The 20872-nt window shown below is 50.4% G+C and overlaps 1 protein-coding gene across 1 annotated transcript; it reads left to right on the forward strand.

Moving 5' to 3' along the window:
- The first annotated feature begins 304 nt into the window (after positions 1–304).
- Tbx21 (T-box transcription factor 21) lies at positions 305–17507 on the forward strand. Its single transcript, XM_038329084.1, has 6 exons — positions 305–963; positions 13583–13737; positions 14053–14174; positions 15676–15834; positions 15964–16025; positions 16221–17507. Exons 1-6 carry the CDS (start codon positions 476–478, stop codon positions 16837–16839), a joined length of 1605 nt encoding a protein of 534 aa, XP_038185012.1. The 5' UTR covers positions 305–475; the 3' UTR covers positions 16840–17507.
- The last annotated feature ends 3365 nt before the right edge of the window (positions 17508–20872 follow it).

The raw sequence follows: 20872 nt of genomic DNA on the forward strand, positions 1-20872 counted from the left end.
CATCTGGGGAAAGGGCCTTTGCCGTGCCTTCCAGGATGGGCGGAATTTCCTGGGGGAGAGAAACCTCTCGAGTTTCAGGTGGCAGGTTGACTCTCCCAGATTCGGGGCGCACGGAGACTTACTGGTCTCCACTACGGGGGGGGGGGGGCTTCAGTCCTCACCAAAAGCGAATTCGCGCTGTAATAGCCACGAGGGGGCGGGGCGAGGCGGGGCGGGGCCGAAGTGGCGGGGTGAGAGGACCCAAGGAGCTTCATAAAGCCACAGCAAAGGCCGCCGCGCCGCTAGTGACAGCGGCCCGCTGGAGAGGGAGCCCCGGAGCAGCTGCGTGCCTCCCCAGCGCGCGCTCAGGGGCCAGACTTCCCAGCCCCAGCTCGGGTGGTGTTCCACTCTTCCCCGGACCCCGCCCCCGTCTCCCCTGCCCCCACGACCCGCGGGCCTCCTCGACGGCTGCGGGAAGGCGCCCAGCCCGCTGCGGATGGGCGTCGTGGAGCCGGGCTGCGGAGACATGCTGACCGGCACCGAGCCGATGCCGAGTGACGAGGGCCGGGGGCCCGGAGCGGACCAGCAGCATCGCTTCTTCTATCCGGAGCCGGGCACACAGGACCTGACCGATCGCCGTGCAGGTGGCAGCCTAGGGACGCCCTACTCTGGGGGCGCCCTGGTGCCTGCCGCGCCGGGCCGCTTTCTCGGCTCCTACGCCTACCCGCCCCGGGCCCAGGCGGCCGGCTTCCCTGGGCCGAGCGAGCCCTTCCCGCCTCCCGCGGGTGCCGAGGGCTACCCGCCAGGGGATGGCTACGCTGCCCCGGATCCGCGCGCCGGGCTCTACCCAGGGCCCCGCGAGGACTATGCATTGCCCGCGGGGCTGGAAGTGTCGGGAAAGCTGAGAGTCGCGCTCAGCAACCACCTGTTGTGGTCCAAGTTCAACCAGCACCAGACAGAGATGATCATCACTAAGCAAGGACGGTGAGTGTGGCGCGCGCCGAGCGCTGCGAGCTCGCAGGGCGGAGCCGGCGAGGGTCTGGCCTCGGTGGCCCGCCGGAACAAGGACTTTCCTCTTTGTTTTTTTTTTCTCTCTCTCTTTCTTTCAAATTCTGAAGCTGCCCGTTGCTGAGTCTTGTCTTCGTGCTTGCAGTCTGAGCTTCAGTCTTAGGAGACGGGGAAGCAGGATAGCAGGGAGGACACCGCAAGCTCTGTAGAGCCGCGGATGCCTACGCTATGTCACACCAACAGTCGGAGATCAAAAAAGGACAGAGATGATGGTGTAGGCGCACTTAGAAGTTACTTTGGTGCAGAGGAAAGGGTGTCTCTCGCTTCACCAAGAGTTGGCCGGAGGGTCCCAGCCTTGCTCCTTGCCTCAGTCTGGGGTCGGAGCCGGGTTAGAGTATATTCTGGGCCTGACAGAAGCTGGCCGTCTCTCAGTCTCTGTGTATGGGAAACTGAAGTGTTGGGGGCAGAATCTTTTGGGATCTCAGCGTCCCTACCTTTACTGTTGCCACGCTCAGGGTAGCTTTGGTGTATGGGGGTGGCGGGACAGACTGGGATTTGGTGACATGGAGACATGGAGAAGCGGTTGCCAAGTTTCTTTTCCGGTCTTACTTTGATATCATATGTCTGGGGGGAGAGAGAGAGAGGGAGAGATTGTGTGTGTGTGTGTGTGTGTGTGTGTGTGTGTTGTGTAGAGATCAGGGCAGTAAAACTAATGAAGATAAAAATGCCCAGTGCCTGAACAGGCCAAACTCAGAATCAGTCCCAGCTGGTGTCCAGTCCCAAACTGTGCCCTTTGAGGCTGGTCCCTAAAAATGTGCCCACTTCCTTACCCAGCTGTTTACCCAGCTATTCACCAGTCCAGCCCGCTGGAAGATGGAGGACTCCCCTGAGCTGTTGCATTAGTGGCAGGGTTTGCAGCTCAGCCTGCTGCTGCTTCCGGATGGAGGATGGAGTCTCTTTGCTGAAGAAAGAAAGAGAAACTTGCAGTTTGTGAGGGGTCATTTAGTATGCAACACCCCAGTGAATCCCCTCCCTCGTGTTTTAGGAGAAGAGGCACCTGCCCTTCTCAGTGGGGAGCGGCCAGGACTCTGGATTTTGAGTTAGGATGTGGGGTGTCGAGATGGAGACTCGGGAGGTAAATGAGAGATTGCAAAGTGGGGGTTCTATGAGGGGGGACAGAAGCCCTTGCTGGGTCTCAAGGTGGCATTACGAGAGGATGTTTCCTCCAGATGATGTCTGTGGTGGGCGGAGGGACTTAGCTGCCAACTCCAACTGGTCTCGAGCTGCTGAATCGTTCTTCCCCACTGGGATGAACTGAGGATAAACCTTACGCATTTGTTTATGGCCCACCCCTCATGTCCAAAGCCTTCTGAGGATTCTCTGCTCCCCCAACCTCTCTCTGGATGGCTCCAGGTACTGGCCAGGTTTCTAGAGTGTATGAACCAGAAGGAACTAGACACTCCTGTCTTGTACTGCACAGACAGGGAAACAAGCCCAGAGGCGGCCAGGGACTCTTCTGAGGTACCACAGCCGGCAGAGCTGGGCTAGGGCTCAGATGGTACCTGTCTACTCCTCTTTCTCCGGTCTCCACAGCCACCAGTAAAAACAGCCACCTACACTGTCTGAAGGCCTTTCGTGGTGGCGCCGAGCGTGCTTTCACTTCTAGTATTTCACAGTGGGTTAGGTAGGCCAGGTATTCTCCCCGTTTCATATTCATGCACACTGAGTCGTGGGGATAGCCAGTGGCTTATACTCCGTCACATAACGGACTAGGTGGGGCCTCTAACTCTGTGCTTTGTGGTGTGCCAGGAGCGGGAGGGAGCCTCTCCTCCTGCAGCCTAATCATGTCTTCTCACTGTGCTGTCAGGCCTCAGCTCCTCCAGTCTGATGGGACGGGGCGGTTGGCATCAGCCAGAACATCAGTGATGGCTGGGCCGGGGCCTGTCTGTGGGCTGTTAGGGGAGGCATTTGGAGGGGTACATGCCAGCGTAAACACTGGATTCCCACGGCCTCCTCTCCTGCGTGTTCTAACTGCAGAATTTTCACTTGACCACTTTCATTACCTCCCTTTTGGATGTCTTCCTTTCCTTTCTCCCCCTTTCTGTTTTAGTGCTGCGACTGGAACCCAGGGCCTAGAGTTCGCTAGACGCATTTCTTAGGACGGCTGTGGTCTGCACATATGGCGATACCCATACTTGGAAACTAGTCTGTGCTACACAGTGAGGGTTTTTGTTTGTTGTTTTTTAATTTCTTTCTTCCTCTCTGTTGTGCAGCAACTCCAGGTCTTTTTGCCTGAGCCTCCTCCCCAGTGCTAGTATTATGGGTGTGTGTCACCACGTCTGCTTGACAGGCTGTCTCAAAGAACCAAAATTAATTTACTTTTCTTTCAGTGCTGAAAGTTTAACCCAGGGCCTTGTGTGTGTTCTGCAGCACAGACAGTTCACTTCTGAGGCACATCCCCAACCGACTGCTTATCATGACAAATCATACTACATAAAAGTAGGAAAGCTGGGCGTGGTGGCACATGCCTTTAATCCCTGAATTCAGGAGGCAGGTAGATGAATGGTCTACAAATCTAGTTCCAGGAAAGGCAGGACTGTTACACTGAGAAAGCCTATCTCAAAAAAATTTTTTTAATTAAATTAAATTAAAATTATATATAGCAGGCTTAGCTTCAAAAATCTTCAGTATTGGGCTGGTCTTTTTCTTTGTTGCTGTGATTATTTTGTTTGTTCGATTGGTTTTTGAGAGGTTTCACTATATTGGCTCAGCTGGCCTGGAACTCACTCCGTAGACCAGGCTGGTCTAGAACTGTTGCCATTAACGGCATGCGCCATGTTGTGGTTATTTTGAGCTAGGATCTTGCCATGCAATCAAAATTAGCCGAAAATTGGTGATCTTCCTGCTTCGAATCTTTATGTTCCTCTAAAAGTGGATTTTTGTTGATTGGTTGAGACAAGATCTTATTTCATGTAACCCACGTTGGCCTGGAATTCTCAACCCACCAGATTCAGCTTGTCAAATGTTGAGATTACAAGTGTGCGCTGAAACCATGCTTGGTGTGAAAATGGAATTTAAGCCGGTGGTGGTGGCGCATGCCTTTAATCCCAGCACTTGGGAGGAAGAGGCAGGTGGATCTCTGTAAATTTGAGGCCAGCCTGGTCTACAGAGCGAGTTCCAGGCTCCAAACCTACACAGAGGAACCCTGTCTTGAAAAAAGAAAAAAAAGGAAGGAAGGGAGGGAGGGAGGGAGGGAGGGAGGGAGGGAGAGAGAGAGAGAGAGAGAGAGAGAGAGAGAGAGAGAGAGAGAGAGAGAGAGAATGGAACTTAAAAAAAAAAAAGGTTGCCAAAATGCCTTAATGGGAAAAGACTGCCAAGTTTGGTTCCCAGGACCCAAATGATTGAAGGAGAGAACTTTCTCACACAGTTGTCCTCTGACCTCCAGACATGTACCGTGGCACATGGGTATTGTCCACCACCACCACCATCTGCAAAAAGAGAAGGAGAGAGAGAGAGAGAGAGAGAGAGAGAGAGAGAAAACAGGACTGGAGAGACGGTTTAAAGCGTGAAGTGCTGGTTTTGTAAACATGAGGACCCGAGTTTGAGCCCCAGAACCCATGCTAAAATTGTTAGCTAGGCGTTGTGGCACACGCCTTCAATCTAGACACTTGGGAGGTAGAGGCAGGCGGGTGGATCTCTGATTTCGAGGCCAGGTCTACATAGTAAGTTCTAGGACAGCTAAGGCTACCCAGAGAAATCCTGTCTCAAGAAACAGAAACAATAACAAAAAAGAAAAGAAAATTAGCCAATCAGCTAGGTGGTGGTGGCACATGCCTTTAATCCTAGCACTTTTGAGGCAGAGGCAGGCAGATCTCTGTGAGCTCGAGGCTAGCCTGGTCTACAGAGTGAGTTCTAGGACAACCACAGGTACACAAAAAAGCCCTCCCTGTTATGAAAAAAACAAAAAACAGACAAACAAACACCAGCACCACCACCCCAAAAAACCTAGCCAATTAGCCAGGTGTGGTGGTGCTTGTAATCCCTGGGGCTTGCTGGCCAGTCAGCCTAGACTAATCAGAGAGATTTAGGGCAGTAAAAAACCTTGTATTGAAATAAATAAGTAAGAGCCAGGCATGGTGGTGCATGCCTTTAATCCCGACATTCTAGAGGCAGAGGCAGGCTGTTCTCTGTTTGTTTGAGGCCAGCTGGGTCTACAAACCATACAGGCCGGGTGGTGGTGGTGCACACTTTTCATCTCAGCTCTAGAGAGGAATATAAGGCAGGATGAGACAGGAACTCTCTTTTCAGTCAGAAGATTTCATAGAGGTAAGAGATCTCTAGTGGTTGGCTGCTTTGCTTCTCTGATCCTTCGACTTGAACCCCAATATCTATCTCTGCATTTTTATTATTCATGCTACATTTCTGTGAGTTCGAGGCCAGCCTGGTCTACAAATCAAGTTCCAGGACAGCCCGGGCTACACAGAGAAACCCTGTCTCGAAAAACAAACAAACAAAACAATGACAATAATAAAAACAAAATGAAAAGAAAGAAGTAAATGAATGAATGAATGTCAGGGCCTGAAGAATGACACCTTAGATTGTCCTCTGACTTCTACATGGACATGCACATATACGTGTATATGTGCATGCACATACACATGAATAAATAATAAAAAAATACCATTAGCAAACCTGAAAAAGAAATCCCTAAATGCCCTTGAATGTTTCCTAAGAGTCTGCTTGTATCTCCTAAGGAGATCATATTGCATGACATGGGGTCCCTGTGGGATGGGGGCAGTGGCTCCTCACCATTTCCTCTGCTGTCTCCTCTTTTTTATGATTTATTTATCTTTTATTTTATGTGCATTGGTGTGAAGGTGTCAGATCCCCTGGAACTGGATTTTCAGACAGTTGTGAGCTGCCATGTGGGTGCTGGGAATTGAACCTGGGTCCTCAGGAAGAGCAGTCAGTGCTCTTAACTGCTGAGCCATTTCTCCAGCCCTGATGTCTCCTCTTGAGTCAGGACCCAGGGGCTCCATCCTGGGAAGGAGACAGGACACACCACTGTCAAAACTCAGCCCTACCAAACCCCACGGCCTCTGTGTCTTCTCAGCTTGAGCTCCGGTGATCTGGCAGGTCCAGGGCTGTTTCCTCTTGCTGTCGAGTTTGGGGCCCAGAGCAGCTTCCTTTCTGTCCTCCCCCTTTGGCAGGCTGGCCTGTCCCTCTGTGGGTTCCAATGACCTGCAAGTCACTACCCTATCACCCACAGACCTTCTTTCTTTTTGAAAAATTCTTCCATCTCAGACCTGCCCACAACCCCTCAGCCCTTCGTCCTAGCTGGGCTGACTCACTCTGTCCTTGGTCCTTCCTCTCCCACCCACCCCAGACCCACCTTCTGGTGTGGATCAGTAGCAGTGAGGCTTTTGAGTGCGGTGACTGAGGAGGGCGACTCAGGTGGGGCTCAGAGAGGGAAACCAAGAATAAGAAGTGTTTGGAGTGGGCAGAGAGATAGCTCAGGGGTAGCGGAGCTTCCCGACAATCCTGAGCCCCCGAGTTCAGATCCCTGGACCTACACGGAAGGAGAGCACTGACTCCTGCAAGCGTGCCCATGTGCACCCACAGACGAACACAAACCTACAAATTAAAAGTAATAAAATGTGATGTTTTTCTTTCTTTGTCTTTTTTGTTTTGTTTGTTTTTTTTGTTTTGTTTTGTTTTTCGAGACAGAGTTTCTCTGTGTAAGAGCCCTAGCTGTCCTGGAACTAGCTGTTGTAGACCAGGCTGGCTAGAACTCAGAGATCTGTCTGTCTCTGCCTCCTGAGTACTGGTACTAGAGGCGTGTGCCACCACTGCTAACTGTAATATATAAAAATAAAAAATAAGCCGGGCAGTGGTGGCGCACACCTTTAATCTCAGCACTCAGGAGGCAGAGGCAGGCGGATGTCTGTGAGTTCGAGGCCAGCCTGGTCTACAAGAGCTAGTTCCAGGACAGGATCTAAAAAACTACAGCGAAACCCTGTCTTAAAAAAAACTAACTAACTAACTAACTAACTAACTAACTAACTAACTAACTAAATAAATAAATAAATAACTCTAAAGAAGGAGACTCTGGGGTCCCCATTTGTGTATTTTGGAGATGGGGCAACCTGGGAGTGCCGCATACAGGCCGCGCCAGTGCTCCTGTGTGCAGGGTGTGTTGTAAATGGGTGGTAAACACAAATAGCAGACGCAGATCGCCTCAGCAGGGAGGAGAGGCCGGGTCTCGTGGGCGTGTGGGTGGATATTAATTGCTGGTAATCCCCACTTTTCTGAGTATGATTGGTTGATTATTATAATTAAGATCACTTTGGGGAGAGCTGGTAAGTAGCTCAGTTGGTAAGTACATGTGGCTCTGTGAAGCTAGGGTGGCTTCGTGTGAGGCAGTGCCACCACCACCGTTATTTTCCTTTCTCGTATTCCCAACTCTCACAACTTTTAATGATTGTTTTCGCTTATTATTTTACTTTTTAAATATTTATTTGAATTTTCATTGTGTGCTTGTGTGTGTCTGTCTGAGTGTGTGTCTATAGAGTGCGTGTGTGGAGAACCTATGGAGGTTGGCAGTCAGAGCTCCTGGAACTGGATTTACAGGCCGTTATGAGCTCATGCAGGTACCCTGGTACCCCGTAAAAGCAGAAAGTATCCTTAACCACTGAGCCATCTCTCCAAACTTTTACTTCTATTATTATTATTATTATTATTATTATTATTATTATTATTATTATTATTATTAATTTGTTTATTTGGTTTTTGAGACAAGTTTTCTCTGTGTAACAGCTTTGGCTGTCCTGGAACCCACTCTACAGACCAGGCTGGCCTCAAATTCACAGACCGCCTGCCTCTGCCTCCTGTGTGCTGGGATTAAAGACGTGCACCACCACCACCTAGCTTTATTTTATTTTTGAGAGAAAGGCTCGCTCTGTAGTTAGCCTGGAGCTGTCTGTGTCCAGGCTGCCTGGCCCTTGAACTTGTACACTACCTTCCTCGGCCTCCTAAGTGCTGGCATTGTGGGCATGAGCCCTTATAGCCCACTAACCTTGTAGATTCTTTTTGTCATTTAGATTTATTTTATGTTTGTGCACGAGGTTTTCCTCACATGTATGTATGTCTATGCACCATGTGCATGGCTGGTCCCTTGAAGATTAGGAGAGGATGTTGAAATTGGAGTTACAGATAGTTGTGAGCCATTGTGTAGGTGCTATGAATTGAACCCAGCTCTTCTGCAAGACCAAGTGCTTTTAACTGCTGAGTCATTTCTCCAGTCCCTGAATTTTTGTTCTTGGTGGTGCTATATTGCACCCATGAATGCTAGGCAGGCCATTCTTATACTAAGTCACATTCCAGATCAACTTTTCAGATCTTTAAAAAAAAAACACTTATTTTAAGATCTAGGCATGCCCATGGTGCAAATATGTGATCCTACAATCATAGCACTCAGACACAGGAAGATCACAAGTTCAAAGCTAACCTGGGCTACATACTAAGACCCTTTCTCAAAAAAATAAACAGAATAGTTTGCCGTTAAAACAAAATGTTCACAAAATGAATGATATCAAGCTAGCGAGATGACTCAGTGGATAAAGCTGCTTGCTACCAAGGCTGAGGACCCGAGTTCAATACCTGAAACCCACAAATGGCAGAAAGAGAGAACCAGCTCCCACAAGCCATTCTCCCCAGTGTGCCAAGCCCTCTCCAATAAATAAGTTAAACAATATTTTTACCTTCCAATGCTGAGGCAGCTCTTGGGAAACTGTCCTCCCTGACACAATTACTGGCGTCACCTCAGGAAATATTTTGGCAATGTCTTATACTTACAGCATGTATAATGGTCTCAGGCATCGTGGCCTCTTCCTCCTCCTCCCATGTCTGGACTCGTGGACTAGGATTTACTTGCAGATGGCTACACGGAAGTGCAGAGCTGGCAGCCAGAGAGGTGGCTCAGTGGTTAAGAGTACTAGTTGTTGCTTCCAGAAGACCCGGTTTCAATTCCCAGCATCCACATGGCAGCTCACACTTGTGTCTGTAACTCCAGTGCCAGGGGATCTGACAGCCTCACACAGACATATATACAGGCAAAACACCAATGCATTTAAAATAAAAACAGATTATTTAAAAAAAACAAAAAAGGAATGCAGAGCTGTTACCTGCTTCAAGGAAGACGCAGTCAGTCGGCCCTACAGAAAGTCGGTTGATGTGTGAAACAAGTCATCGTTTGTTTCTGGAAACAGGGTCTCACTGTGTAGCCTTGACTGGTCTGGAACTCACTATGTCCCCAGCCATGTCCCATGACCCTTCAAATCTTCCCTAGATGAGTTAGCCCTTGGGGAAGCACGGAGTTGTAGGGTCATGACTCTGTCCCCTGAAAGGGGTGTGGTAAGTAGCTCCACAGAGGTGAGTGTGGTACCAGATCCATCTCCACTACTGTTTTCTTCCCAGGGAGTTTTCTGGGGTTCTACCGGTAATCTTAGCCGTGTGTGTGTGGGGGGGGTATAGTTACATGTATAGCTGTGCACATGTGTGTTGAGGCCATTGGTTAACTTAGCAGGTCATTTCTCAGACATCATCCTCTTTCTCTATCTCTCTCCCTCCTTCCCTCTCTTCTTTTTTTTTTTTTTGAGACAGGATTTCTCTGTAGCTTTGGAGTCTGTCCTGGAACTAGCTCTTGTAGACCAGGCTGGCCTCGTACTCACAGAGATCCACCTGCCTCTGCCCCCAAGTGCTGGGTTTAAAGGCGTGCGCCACCACCACACAGCTCCCCCTCCATTCTTTTCTTCCTCCCTCCCTTACTTCCTTTCTCGAAAAGAATCTCTCTATGTAGCCCTGGCTGTCCTGGAACTCACTCTGTAGACCAGGCTGGCCTCAAATTTACAGGGAGATCTGCCTGCCTCTGCCTCCTGAGTGCTGGGATTAAAGCTGTGTGCCACCTAAGCCTGACATATAATATATAATATTATATATTATTATACATATTATGTGTACAGCTGTTATGTCAGCATGTATGAATGTGTACCTCATGCATGCATAATGCCTGCTGAAGCCAACGAGAGAGTATTGGATCCCTTGAAACTGGTCTTACTGGTTGTGGGCCATCATGTGGGTGCTGAAAATTAAATCCAGGTTGTCTAGAAAAGCAGCTAGTGCTCTTACCTGATGAGCTATCCCTCCAGGCCCCCTACCCCTTTTAAGACAGTGTCTTTCTATTATAGAATTGGGTGTCCTAGTGCTCCATATATAGACCAGACTGGCCTCAGACTCACAGACATTCACCTGCCTTTGCCTTCCAAGTGCTAAGATTAAAGTCGAGTGCCAAGCTGGGCATGACAGGTAGAATTTGTGAGCCTGAGGCCAGCCCGGTCTACAGAGTGAGTTCTAGGACAGCCAGAGCTACACAGAGAAACCCTGTTTCAATAAAATAAAATAAAGATAAGCGCTACCAGGCCGCGATCCCTATTTTTTTAATTAGTTAATTATTTTTTGAGACAGGATTTCTCTGCGTAGTCCTGATTGTCCTGGACTTTATTCTGTAGACCAGGCTAGCCTCAAACTCATTTCTTTTTATTTACGTGTACGTGTGCTTTCATGAGTTTATGTACCATTTGCACGTAGAACGGGGCTGTTGAACGCCTAGGAACCGCAGTGGCAAACACTTGTGAGCTGCCTGATGTGGTGCTGGGAACCAAACCTGTATCCTCTGGAAGAGCAGGAAGTGCTCTTCACTATCCTGAGCCATCTCTGCAGCTCAGAAACTATGATCTGACTGGGTGGTGGTGGTACACACCTTTAATCCCAGCACTCGGGAGGCAGAGGCAGGTGGATCTCTGTGAGTCTGAAATCAGCTTGGTCTATAGAGTGAATTCCAGGACAGGCCCCAAAGCTACAGAAACCTTGTCTTGAAAAACCAAAACAACAACAACAACAAAAAATCCACCCCCTAAAAGAAAATATTAAACATTCTCCCTGCCCAGTTTTTCAATACTTACTTCTTGGGCTAGGGATGTAGCTAAGTTGGTAGAATTATTGTCTAGAATTCACTGTCCTGGATGGATTCCTAGCACTACACAAACTGGGTATAACGGTGCACACCTGTAATCCCAGCACTTTGGAAGCTGAAGCAGGTAGACCAGAAGTTCAGAGACATCCTTAGCTATACTGTGAGTTCAAGGCTAGTCTGGTAGATAAGTTTCTTACCTGAGAGACCTGTGCTTTCCTATCCTACAAGGCCCCCTGGGAGGAGGGATGTGGGAGTGGAAGGGACATCCAATGAGGATTTGCCTCCGCTGTTCCTACAACGCCACTCTCCCTGCCAGGGTATGAAGAAAGAGCTCAGTTTTTGGAACTTGTGATGGCTCTAAGGCTGCTAATGGTGGTTGTGACCCTGAAGGCTGCTGCTAAGATGCATGGGAGAGATGACGGGAGGAGTGGTTGGAGACAGGATGGTTGTGGTGATGGGTGACCAGTGGTAGTGGTGGTGAGGCTGAAAGCAGTAGCTCTTGTGATGGCAGACAAGAAGGCTGTGGCCATAGCTGTGGCAGACAGTGAGTGTGATGGTGATCGGGAGAGTGGAGATGGTGGAGGTGGTGGCTGTACTGATGGCGGAGGTGGTGGCTGTACTGATGGTGGAGGTGGTGGTTGTGTTGATGGCGGAGGTGGTGGTTGTGTTGATGGCGGAGGTGGTGGTTGTGTTGATGGCGGAGGTGGTGGTTGTGTTGATGGCGGAGGTGGTGGTTGTGTTGATGGCGGAGGTGGTGGCTGTACTGATGGTGGAGGTGGTGGTTGTGTTGATGGCGGAGGTGGTGGTTGTGTTGATGGCGGAGGTGGTGGTTGTGTTGATGGCGGAGGTGGTGGTTGTGTTGATGGCGGAGGTGGTGGTTGTGTTGATGGCGGAGGTGGTGGTTGTGTTGATGGCGGAGGTGGTGGTTGTGTTGATGGCGGAGGTGGTGGCTGTACTGATGGTGGAGATCTAGAGGTGACGGTCAGAGAGACAGTGGCTGTAATCATGGAGCGGCAATGGTAGCGATGATGGCTGTGGAGGTGGGGACTGTAGCAACGCTGGCGGCTGTAATGGTGAAGACGGTGGCTGCAGTGATGGCGGTGACAGCGATGTGGCTGTGATATGGAGGTGGTGGTTGTGGTGATCATGATAATAGGGGCAGAGATGGTGGAAGTGGTGGGAAGGCCATCACAGAAGAGGGCTTCCTCTTCTGACTCTCACTCCAGAACAATGGGGGATAATGCAGCATCCAACCCACCCACTTTTCTTTTGCTAGGACCCAAGACTTTAAGCATAAGGACGATTAGATGCTTCTGGCCACCTAGGGTGTTAATGAGCTTCTGAAGGCCCAGGCATGGGGCAGCCCGTTCTGTAGAGCTGTGGGGCAGGGAGGGACACTCAGGGAGCATAGCAGGAGCACGCTGCAGAGTGGAGGAGTCACTGTGGAGAAGGTGGGACCGGGGCATAACCCTTCTGGGAACTACCTTTGGAGCTTGGCTGGTGCCTTTGGCCCACACAGGAAGCACACGAGTGTTAGAGATGGTGGTTTCCAGATAAATATCTAGTAACTGAGCTGAGAGGAAAGCATTTTCAAAAGTCTGCAGGCTGGGATGTAGCTTAGTGGCAGAGTGCTTGTCGGGCATGCATCAAGAATCACTAGCCCTCCCAAAAGACAGGCACTGATTTGAGCGTCTGCTGATTCCCGTGGTGTAACTGGGACTGCCGTGTATCTGAGCTACCAGCACGATGGGGCTGAGCAAGAGCTGGGGGAGATGCACAGTAGCCATTGTCAGTTCCTCTACCACCTCACACAACAGCCCCAAATCAGCTCCAGCACAGACCACAGTACAGCAGAGGAAACAAGGGAAAGAGACTCTCCTACGGGATGCCTCGGCTCTTAGTAGGATGTATTTAATTGTTACATTTGTACAGTTTTAAATTTTATTTTATTTTGATTTTTGAGACAGGGTTTCTTTGTGTAGTCCTGGTTGTCATGGAACTTGCTCTGTAGACCAGGCTGGCCTCAAACTCAAAGATTCTCCTGCCTCTGCCTCTCAAGTACTGGGATTAAAGGCTGGAATTATTTTTACTAATCCGTGTGTGTTCCTCTGTGTGCATGTGTGAGCCTGAATGTGCCTCTATGTGTGTGTCTGTGTGTGCACTTCTTTGTGTGAGAGAGCCTGCACGTGCCTCTTAGTGTATGTCTGTGTGTACCTCCGTGTGCTCCTCTGTGTGTGTCTATGTGTGCCTGTGCATGCAGGCATCTGTGGAGACCAGAGACATTGGGTCACCTTGGAGCTGGAGTTACAGGGCCACTGTAAGCCGCCTGATGTGGATGCTGAGACCTGAGCTCGGACTCTCTGGCACAGCAGTGCGTGCTCTTACCTGCTGCGCATTTCTCAAGCCCTACGAGTTAATTTGCAGTTACATCTACAATCCAGCTTTTGGTACACTTGCCAGTGGCTCTTGTGAACAGGTGGAGGCTGGCTGCAGCACACCGCAAGCGAGCACACAGGTGACTGACCACTGCCCTAATGGACCCTGCGGCTTCTCTGTTCCCCGCAGGCGAATGTTCCCATTCCTCTCTTTTACTGTGGCTGGACTGGAGCCCACAAGCCATTACAGGATGTTTGTGGATGTGGTCTTGGTTGACCAGCACCATTGGCGGTACCAGAGTGGCAAGTGGGTGCAGTGTGGAAAGGCAGAAGGCAGCATGCCAGGTATGACCCCCTTTCCGAGTGGTGGGCATGCTTTCTCTCCCAGACTGGCGCCCCCTGGTGGATTGTTCAAGCTCTTGCCCCGATGGGAAAGTTTGAGTTCTGTATCCTATGTGCCACCTCAACTTTCCTTTGGCTTGTCACCTTTTCTCCAGTTTTGCAGAGGTCACTCAGCTCAATCCTTTGTCCTCATTTGCCCCGTCCAACCTGCCTGTCCCCTCCCCTGCATCTTCCTTATGTTCCTCTTAGAATAGGCAAAACCCCACATCTCTAGGGTCTCTTCAAGGGCTACTTGGCAATAAGGTTAACTGTCCACAGGAAACCGTTTATACGTCCACCCAGACTCCCCCAACACCGGAGCCCACTGGATGCGCCAGGAAGTTTCATTTGGAAAACTAAAACTCACCAACAACAAGGGGGCGTCCAACAATGTGACCCAGGTAGGACAGTCAGCCCCACTTCCCCGTGTCTGAGACCTTCTCCCCTGACACTACCTAAGAGCCCCTCTGCACTGTTGAAGTCCCCTCCCCTCCTCTCTCCTATCCTCCCCTCCCCTCTCCTCCCTGCATAGCCAAGGATGACCTTGACCTTCTGCCCCCAGCTACTGAGTGCTGAGATTTCTGTCACGGACCACCATGCCTGGTTTATGTGGTTTTGGATATTGCACCCAGGGAGGGGTTGCGTGCTAACCAAGCATCCTATTAATTGAGCTACTTTATGCCCCAGCCCTTTACTTCCTCTCTGAACTCTTTGCTATCCACCTTGAGAAGACAATGAAGTGGGAGAACGCTGGATCTCTGGGCAGGGCTGGCTCTCAGGCCAGCACAGGTCAAACCAGCCTGAAGGCTTTTTCACTAGGTCATAATTTGTAACCTTGTTGCGTTCCAGTGTCCCAGGGAATGGATACAAAGTATCCTCATATTGAACAATTGAGTTTTTTTGTTTTGTTTTGTTTCGTTTAACACATTTATTTATTTGGTTGTGGGGGTGCACATGCACTATGTTGTGTTTGTGGAGGTCAGAGGACAGATTTGCTGGAGTTGGTTCTGTTCTTCCATCACACGGATCCCAGGGATCAAACTCAGGTTACCAAACTTGGCAGCAAGATCCTTTGCCTGCCAAGCTGTCTCCACAGTTCCAATTCAGGTTTTGTTTTTGTTTTTCCCGAGACACTATTTCTGTGTATAGCCCTGGTTGTCCTGGAACTCACTCTGTAGACCAGGTTGGCCTTGAACTCAGAGATCCGCCTGCCTCTGCCTCTTGAGTGCTGGAATTAAAGGCATGTGCCACCACTACCCGACACCCAATCCTGATTTTTAAAACCTTAGCTGGAGAGAAGATTCAGTTGGTAAAGCATTTGCCTGGCAAAAACAAGGACCGGAATCTCATCCCTAGAACCCATCCATGTTAAACAAAGAAAAGAAAAGCTGGCTATAATGATATGACCCAATAATTTTAGCACTGGGGAGGCAGAAATGGATGGATCCCTAGGACTCACTGACCTACTTGGTGAGTTCCAAGCCTGCGAGAGACCCTGTCTCAAAAAAATGGATGGTGCCTGAGGTTGTTCCCAGGACTCCATCTATGCTGGCACACACACAAGCACACAGAGGTGCACATGTGCACATATGACCTCTATGCTAATACCTTGATCTCACTGACATGTAGGAGCAGGAAAGATTCTACATGATTTCACAAGATTTCACAAGATGCAACACTAGGTGCCCCCAAAGAGAAGCTGGAAGGCTTAGGAGAAGTTGCATGGTGGCAGGATGGTGACGGCAGATGTCCTCAAGGACTCTTCCTAGTCCCACCGTGGGACTGGTCGTCACTGGCGGGGGGGGGGGGGGGGTAGGGGGGATGGGTGCAGTGGTGAGAACAACAGTCGGGGGAAACTTGCACCTCCTCGGTGACCCCGCCACCACCTCACTCCCTCTCCAGATGATTGTCCTGCAGTCTCTGCATAAGTACCAGCCCCGGCTGCACATCGTGGAGGTGAATGATGGGGAGTCGGATGCCGGCTGCAATGCTGCTAATACACACATCTTTACTTTCCAAGAGACCCAGTTCATTGCGGTGACTGCTTACCAGAATGCCGAGGTGAGGCTTGGGGCCAAAGGGGCCTGGGGACAGGCATTTGCTAGGGGGCAGGCCAGGCCTTCTTGTTGAGGCTGGGGAGCTGGAGTCCCTAAGCCTCAGACTCGGGTAACTCTATTCCCCTTTCTCTAGATCACTCAGCTGAAAATCGACAATAATCCCTTCGCCAAAGGATTCCGGGAGAACTTTGAGTCGTAAGCGCACTGGCGGAAACTCGCCTTTGGTCTCTCTGAGATGGGACTGTGGATCAGTGGTCAACATGTCCTGTCTCTGTTTTGGGGATCTGGGGAGGGGGTTGAGCAGCCCAAGGAGGGAGAAACAGGAAGAGACATACTTGTGTCTTTTTTTTTTTTTTCTCATTTTCTGTTTTGTTTTTGGTTTTTTTTCAGCATGTATGCATCTGTTGACACCAGTGTTCCCTCCCCACCCGGACCCAACTGTCAACTGCTCGGGGGAGACCCCTACTCACCTCTTCTATCTAACCAGTATCCTGTTCCCACTCGTTTCTACCCCGACCTTCCTGGCCAACCCAAGGATATGGCCTCACAGCCTTACTGGTTGGGGACATCTCGGGAACACAGTTATGAAGCCGAGTTCCGAGCAGTGAGCATGAAGCCCACATTCTTGCCCTCTGCCTCTGGGCCCACCGTGCCCTACTACCGTGGCCAAGAAGTCCTGGCACCCGGAGCTGGCTGGCCTGTGGCCCCTCAGTACCCTCCCAAGATGAGTCCAGCTGGCTGGTTCCGTCCCATGCGAACTCTGCCCATGGACCCTAGCCTGGGATCCTCAGAGGGACGGGTACCAGAGGAGCAGGGCTCCTCCTCGCTGTGGACTGAGGTCACCCCTCTCCGGCAGGAGCCCAGCGACTCTGGACTGGGCGAAGGAGAGTCTAAGAGGAGGCGGATATCCCCTTATCCTTCTAGTGGCGACAGCTCCTCTCCTGCTGGGGCCCCTTCTCCTTTTGACAAGGAAACCGATGGCCAGTTTTATAACTATTTTCCCAACTGAGAAGATGTCAATGGGTTGGAGGGCGCCAACTAATTTAGAAAACAGACATGGACGGAGAAGCCCCGAGTCGTCCCTTCCCCGTGTAGTGATTGGTTGGGGAAGGAGAAGGGGAAGAAGGATTCTGGGCTTCATTTGTTACTTCCTGGCCCACAAGGAAATGTGACAGGAGTGTCCCCTGCCCTTTCCTCTGCCCGAACTACAGTCATGTACCTGGTGCTGCTTCTGACCGATGGTTCCGTGCAGAATAAACTCCAGAAAGTTTTGGACCCAGAGGGACTTCATGGCTCCTGACAGAAGGGTCAGGAGAGAGACATAGCCCTTCTCCTGCGGAGGAACTTTGAACTGTTAGTCTCTCCTCTGTGTTAATCTCTTGACCCAGAGGAAAGATCCGTGGATTTTATAACAGCCAGCCAAACAGGAACAGGGAGAGGACTCAGGTGATTTCGGGTGGACTGGGCCCACCTGCGAGGAGACAGGAGAGTGGGTGCAGAGGAAGGGGTCAGAGGGGCGCACATTTCACCAAGCGAGGTCACTTGGAACTGGTGTGTACACTCGCTTTTCTCTTTTTGGTTTCTTTGGGACGGGGAGGCTATTTATTGCGGGAGAGTGGTGTCTGGATGTGTTTCTTTGCTTTCATCACTTTCTGAAAATAAACATGGAACCGGTGAGTGTGTCCTGCTTCTGTGGCCGTGTGGGGAGGAGGGAGCTGGGGGGGGGGAGGGTGCAGGGGAGGTTTGCTGGTCCCTGGGCTCTTGTTTTGGGGGTGAACTGTTAGGATCCTAAAGTGACCTCACTTAGGGATAAACTGAGTTACAGCGTGGTGTCTTCTCCTCAGCGCTCCAGCTGATCATGTGACCTGAGAGCCCTTCAGCCTGTGTTGCCTGCTCAACACCCTGACCTGGGGGGAAAGCAGGGTGAGAGCAAAGTCAAGACCGAGCTGGATAGGGCAGACCCAGGAGAGAAAGGACTCTTGATTTATCTTTGCCGTTTTAACACTTCCCGTTTTTAGGTTTGTTCAAGTGTTGAAGGCGTAAGCAGAAACTGTGTGACGCTGCCACCCTTTGCAGGTCTGGATCAGCCACACAGGATCAGCAATTTCATAGGAACCAGGGACAGGGGAAGGGTTTGAGATTAGCGTTTAACAAGGTCCTCAGCGGGAGACCTGTCATCTGGAACTAGAGCTCTCTCTCTCTCTCTCTCTCTCTCCTCCCTCTTTTCTTTTAGAGGGGGTTTAAGACAGGGTTTCTCCGTGTAACAGTCCTAGTTGTCCTAGAACTGTATAGACCAGACTGGCCTTGAACTCAGACAGCCCCCCCTCAGCCGCCCCCCCCCCGCCTCTGCCTCCCAAGGGCTGGGATTAAAGGTGAGCGCTGTCACCCAGCTTCTCTCTTCCTCTTTTATTTTACTTATTTATTTTGACAGGTTCTCACATTGTAAGTCAAGGTGGCTTTGAAGCTCTTGGTGATCCTCCTGTCTCATCCTTCCAAGTGCTAGGGTGACAGCAGCCACTTGTCTTTCTGGCTCTGTTTCTTTTTAAAAAGAATTTGAACCAGGGAGTAAATGTACTAACTGCACAGCCTGACCGCACAAGCCTGATGCCCTGAACCTATGTAAAAGCTGCCTCTGGTGGCACACATCTGTCATCCCAGTGCTCCTAGGAGATGGGGAACAGAGACAGGAGGATGTCTTGGCAGCTCACCAGGTGACGAGCCATAGGTACGAGGCACGGCAGGAGAACACTGGAGAAGAGACAGAGAGACCCCATCCCAACAGGGCAGGAGAAAGCCGATCTCAGAAGACTGTCCTGATTTCCATTCCTACACACACACACACACACACACACACACACACACACGAAAGAGTGTGTGTAAATGTATAGAGGGAACCAGATCCCATTATAGGTGGTTGTGAGCTACCATGTGGTTGCTAGGATTTGAACTCGGGACCTCTGGAAGAGCTGCCATTGTTTTTTTTTTTTTTTTGGTTTTTCGAGACAGGGTTTCTTTGTGGCTTTGGAGCCTGTCCTGGAACTAGCTCTTGTAGACCAGGCTGGTCTTGAACTCACAGAAATCCACCTGCCTCTGCCTCCCGAGTGCTGGGATTAAAGGCGTGCGCCACCACCGCCCGGCGAGCTGCCAGTGTTTTAACCACTAGCCCACCTCTCTACCTCTAGAGCATGAATATTCTTAAGGTATTTCTCCAATTATATTTTAGTTTATGCTGTTGCTCCTAAAAGCCATCTTGATTCATTCATGTTAAATTTTTGGTCCTCTCTTCATCCTTGGTGTTCTGAATATTGAACGTTACTTATCTTGGTCTGAAGTCATGTGGCGGTGTGTGTGTGTATGTATGTGTGCGCATGTGCACACATGCCGGTGTTACCGAGGATCAAATCCAGGGCCTCAGGCATGCTAGGCAAGCACTCCACTCTAGAGCTCCTTTTCCTGTCTCTCCGTCTCTCTTTCATCCTGGGGTCTTAAACACTGGATGATCCCAGTTAGGTCACGTCTAATAGACAGGCTCTGCTAGTCCCCTGAACAGGAGAGATGGTTATCAACCTGGGCTTCCCATAGGGGCAATCTGGAAGGGCGATCCCCCCCCACATTCCACCCCGTAGAGGAGCTGACAATGGGGTCCTGGGGCTGATTCAGCAGTTTATAAAGCCTGGATGTGTCAGGCTGGTGGTTCACACCTTTAATCCCAGCACTCGGGAGGCAGAGGTAGGCCGATCTCTGTGAGTTTGAGGCCACCCTGGTCCACATAGAGCTTCAGGACAGCTGGACTGTGTAGTAGAGACCCTGTCTTTTTTTAAACACCCTCTCTCTGCCTCTCTCTCTCCCAGGAATCAGGTCACACTCCCATACAATCTCTCCCTTAAGACAAAGAACTAACAGAAGCCTGCTGTGACTGTTGAGTCTTTAGATCTCTGAGGGAAAAGCAAGCCCAGCTCTGCCCTCCCTCCCCCAACTCTCTCTCTGGGTCAGAGCTGATAAGAACTAGCAGACTATAGTCTTACAGTTCCAGTCTGTGGTCCTGCCTGCCGCTTGCTTCGCACCTTGACAGGTAGGCCAGGTTAGACCACGGGGTATGATGTTTGCACAGTCTGTACGAGTCAGAAGCTGAGTTTGGAGGAAAGTCTCTCTCTGTCCCTCCTCAAGGTCCCATTGTGGCTATATCTATGGCCATGATTGTAGGTGAACTAAAGGGTCCTTATGTCCCTTCAGGGTGCCCCCATCATTCCCTCCATGGTGAGTATCTCTCCTAGTGAAGCCCCTCTTCAGATCTAAAGGCTGCGCTCACCTTTCAGGGCCCCCTCAAAGAAAGCTTCTGGGAAGGATGACCTCACTTCCTTTCTGTGAATCTGCTAATTCTCTTTTAAGTTGACCCAGAATGGACATAGCTTTCCCTAATGGCATCTAGTAGCACTGGGTTGGTAGCCTGACACTGTCCACAGTGGGAATATTTACACCGTGGGAATCATCTGTACTTTACCTAGGGCACAGTCTCTCCCAAAGAGCTTGTCTCCTACCACACAAGTGAGAGCTAGCATCCCCTGCAGTGTTAGTGCACGGACACCCTGCCCAAGGTGATCCATTCTCCAGAGGAAACCCCTGAGCAGCTGCAGCATTTTGGGAGTGGGGCATGAGAACAGGGAGCTGAGCCCCACTTGTTACCTCCAACTTGATTGTGTATGGTGTGTGTGCATGCATGTGTATGCACATGTATGTGGTTGTAGGAGGTGTACATGTGTGTGTGCTGTCGTGCACTTGGAGGTCAGGGGACATCCTTGGGTATCTGTCCACCCCTTCCACCTTGTTTGACACAAGGATTCTATTGTTTTTCTTCTGTGTTTGTAAATTGCTGGCTCGAGAGTTTTGGGGGATTCTCCTGGCTCCACCTTCCATCTTCTGGGAAAGGAGGGATTACACATGTTTGAACTACATGTCAAGTGTTCACATGCGCTCTGGGGATTTGAACTCAGGTCTTCACGCTTGGGTGGCAGGGCTTTTACTCAGAGAATCATCGCTCCAGC

Source organism: Arvicola amphibius, chromosome 4 (genome assembly GCF_903992535.2).
Source record: "Arvicola amphibius chromosome 4, mArvAmp1.2, whole genome shotgun sequence".
Taxonomy (NCBI): Eukaryota; Metazoa; Chordata; class Mammalia; order Rodentia; family Cricetidae; genus Arvicola; species Arvicola amphibius.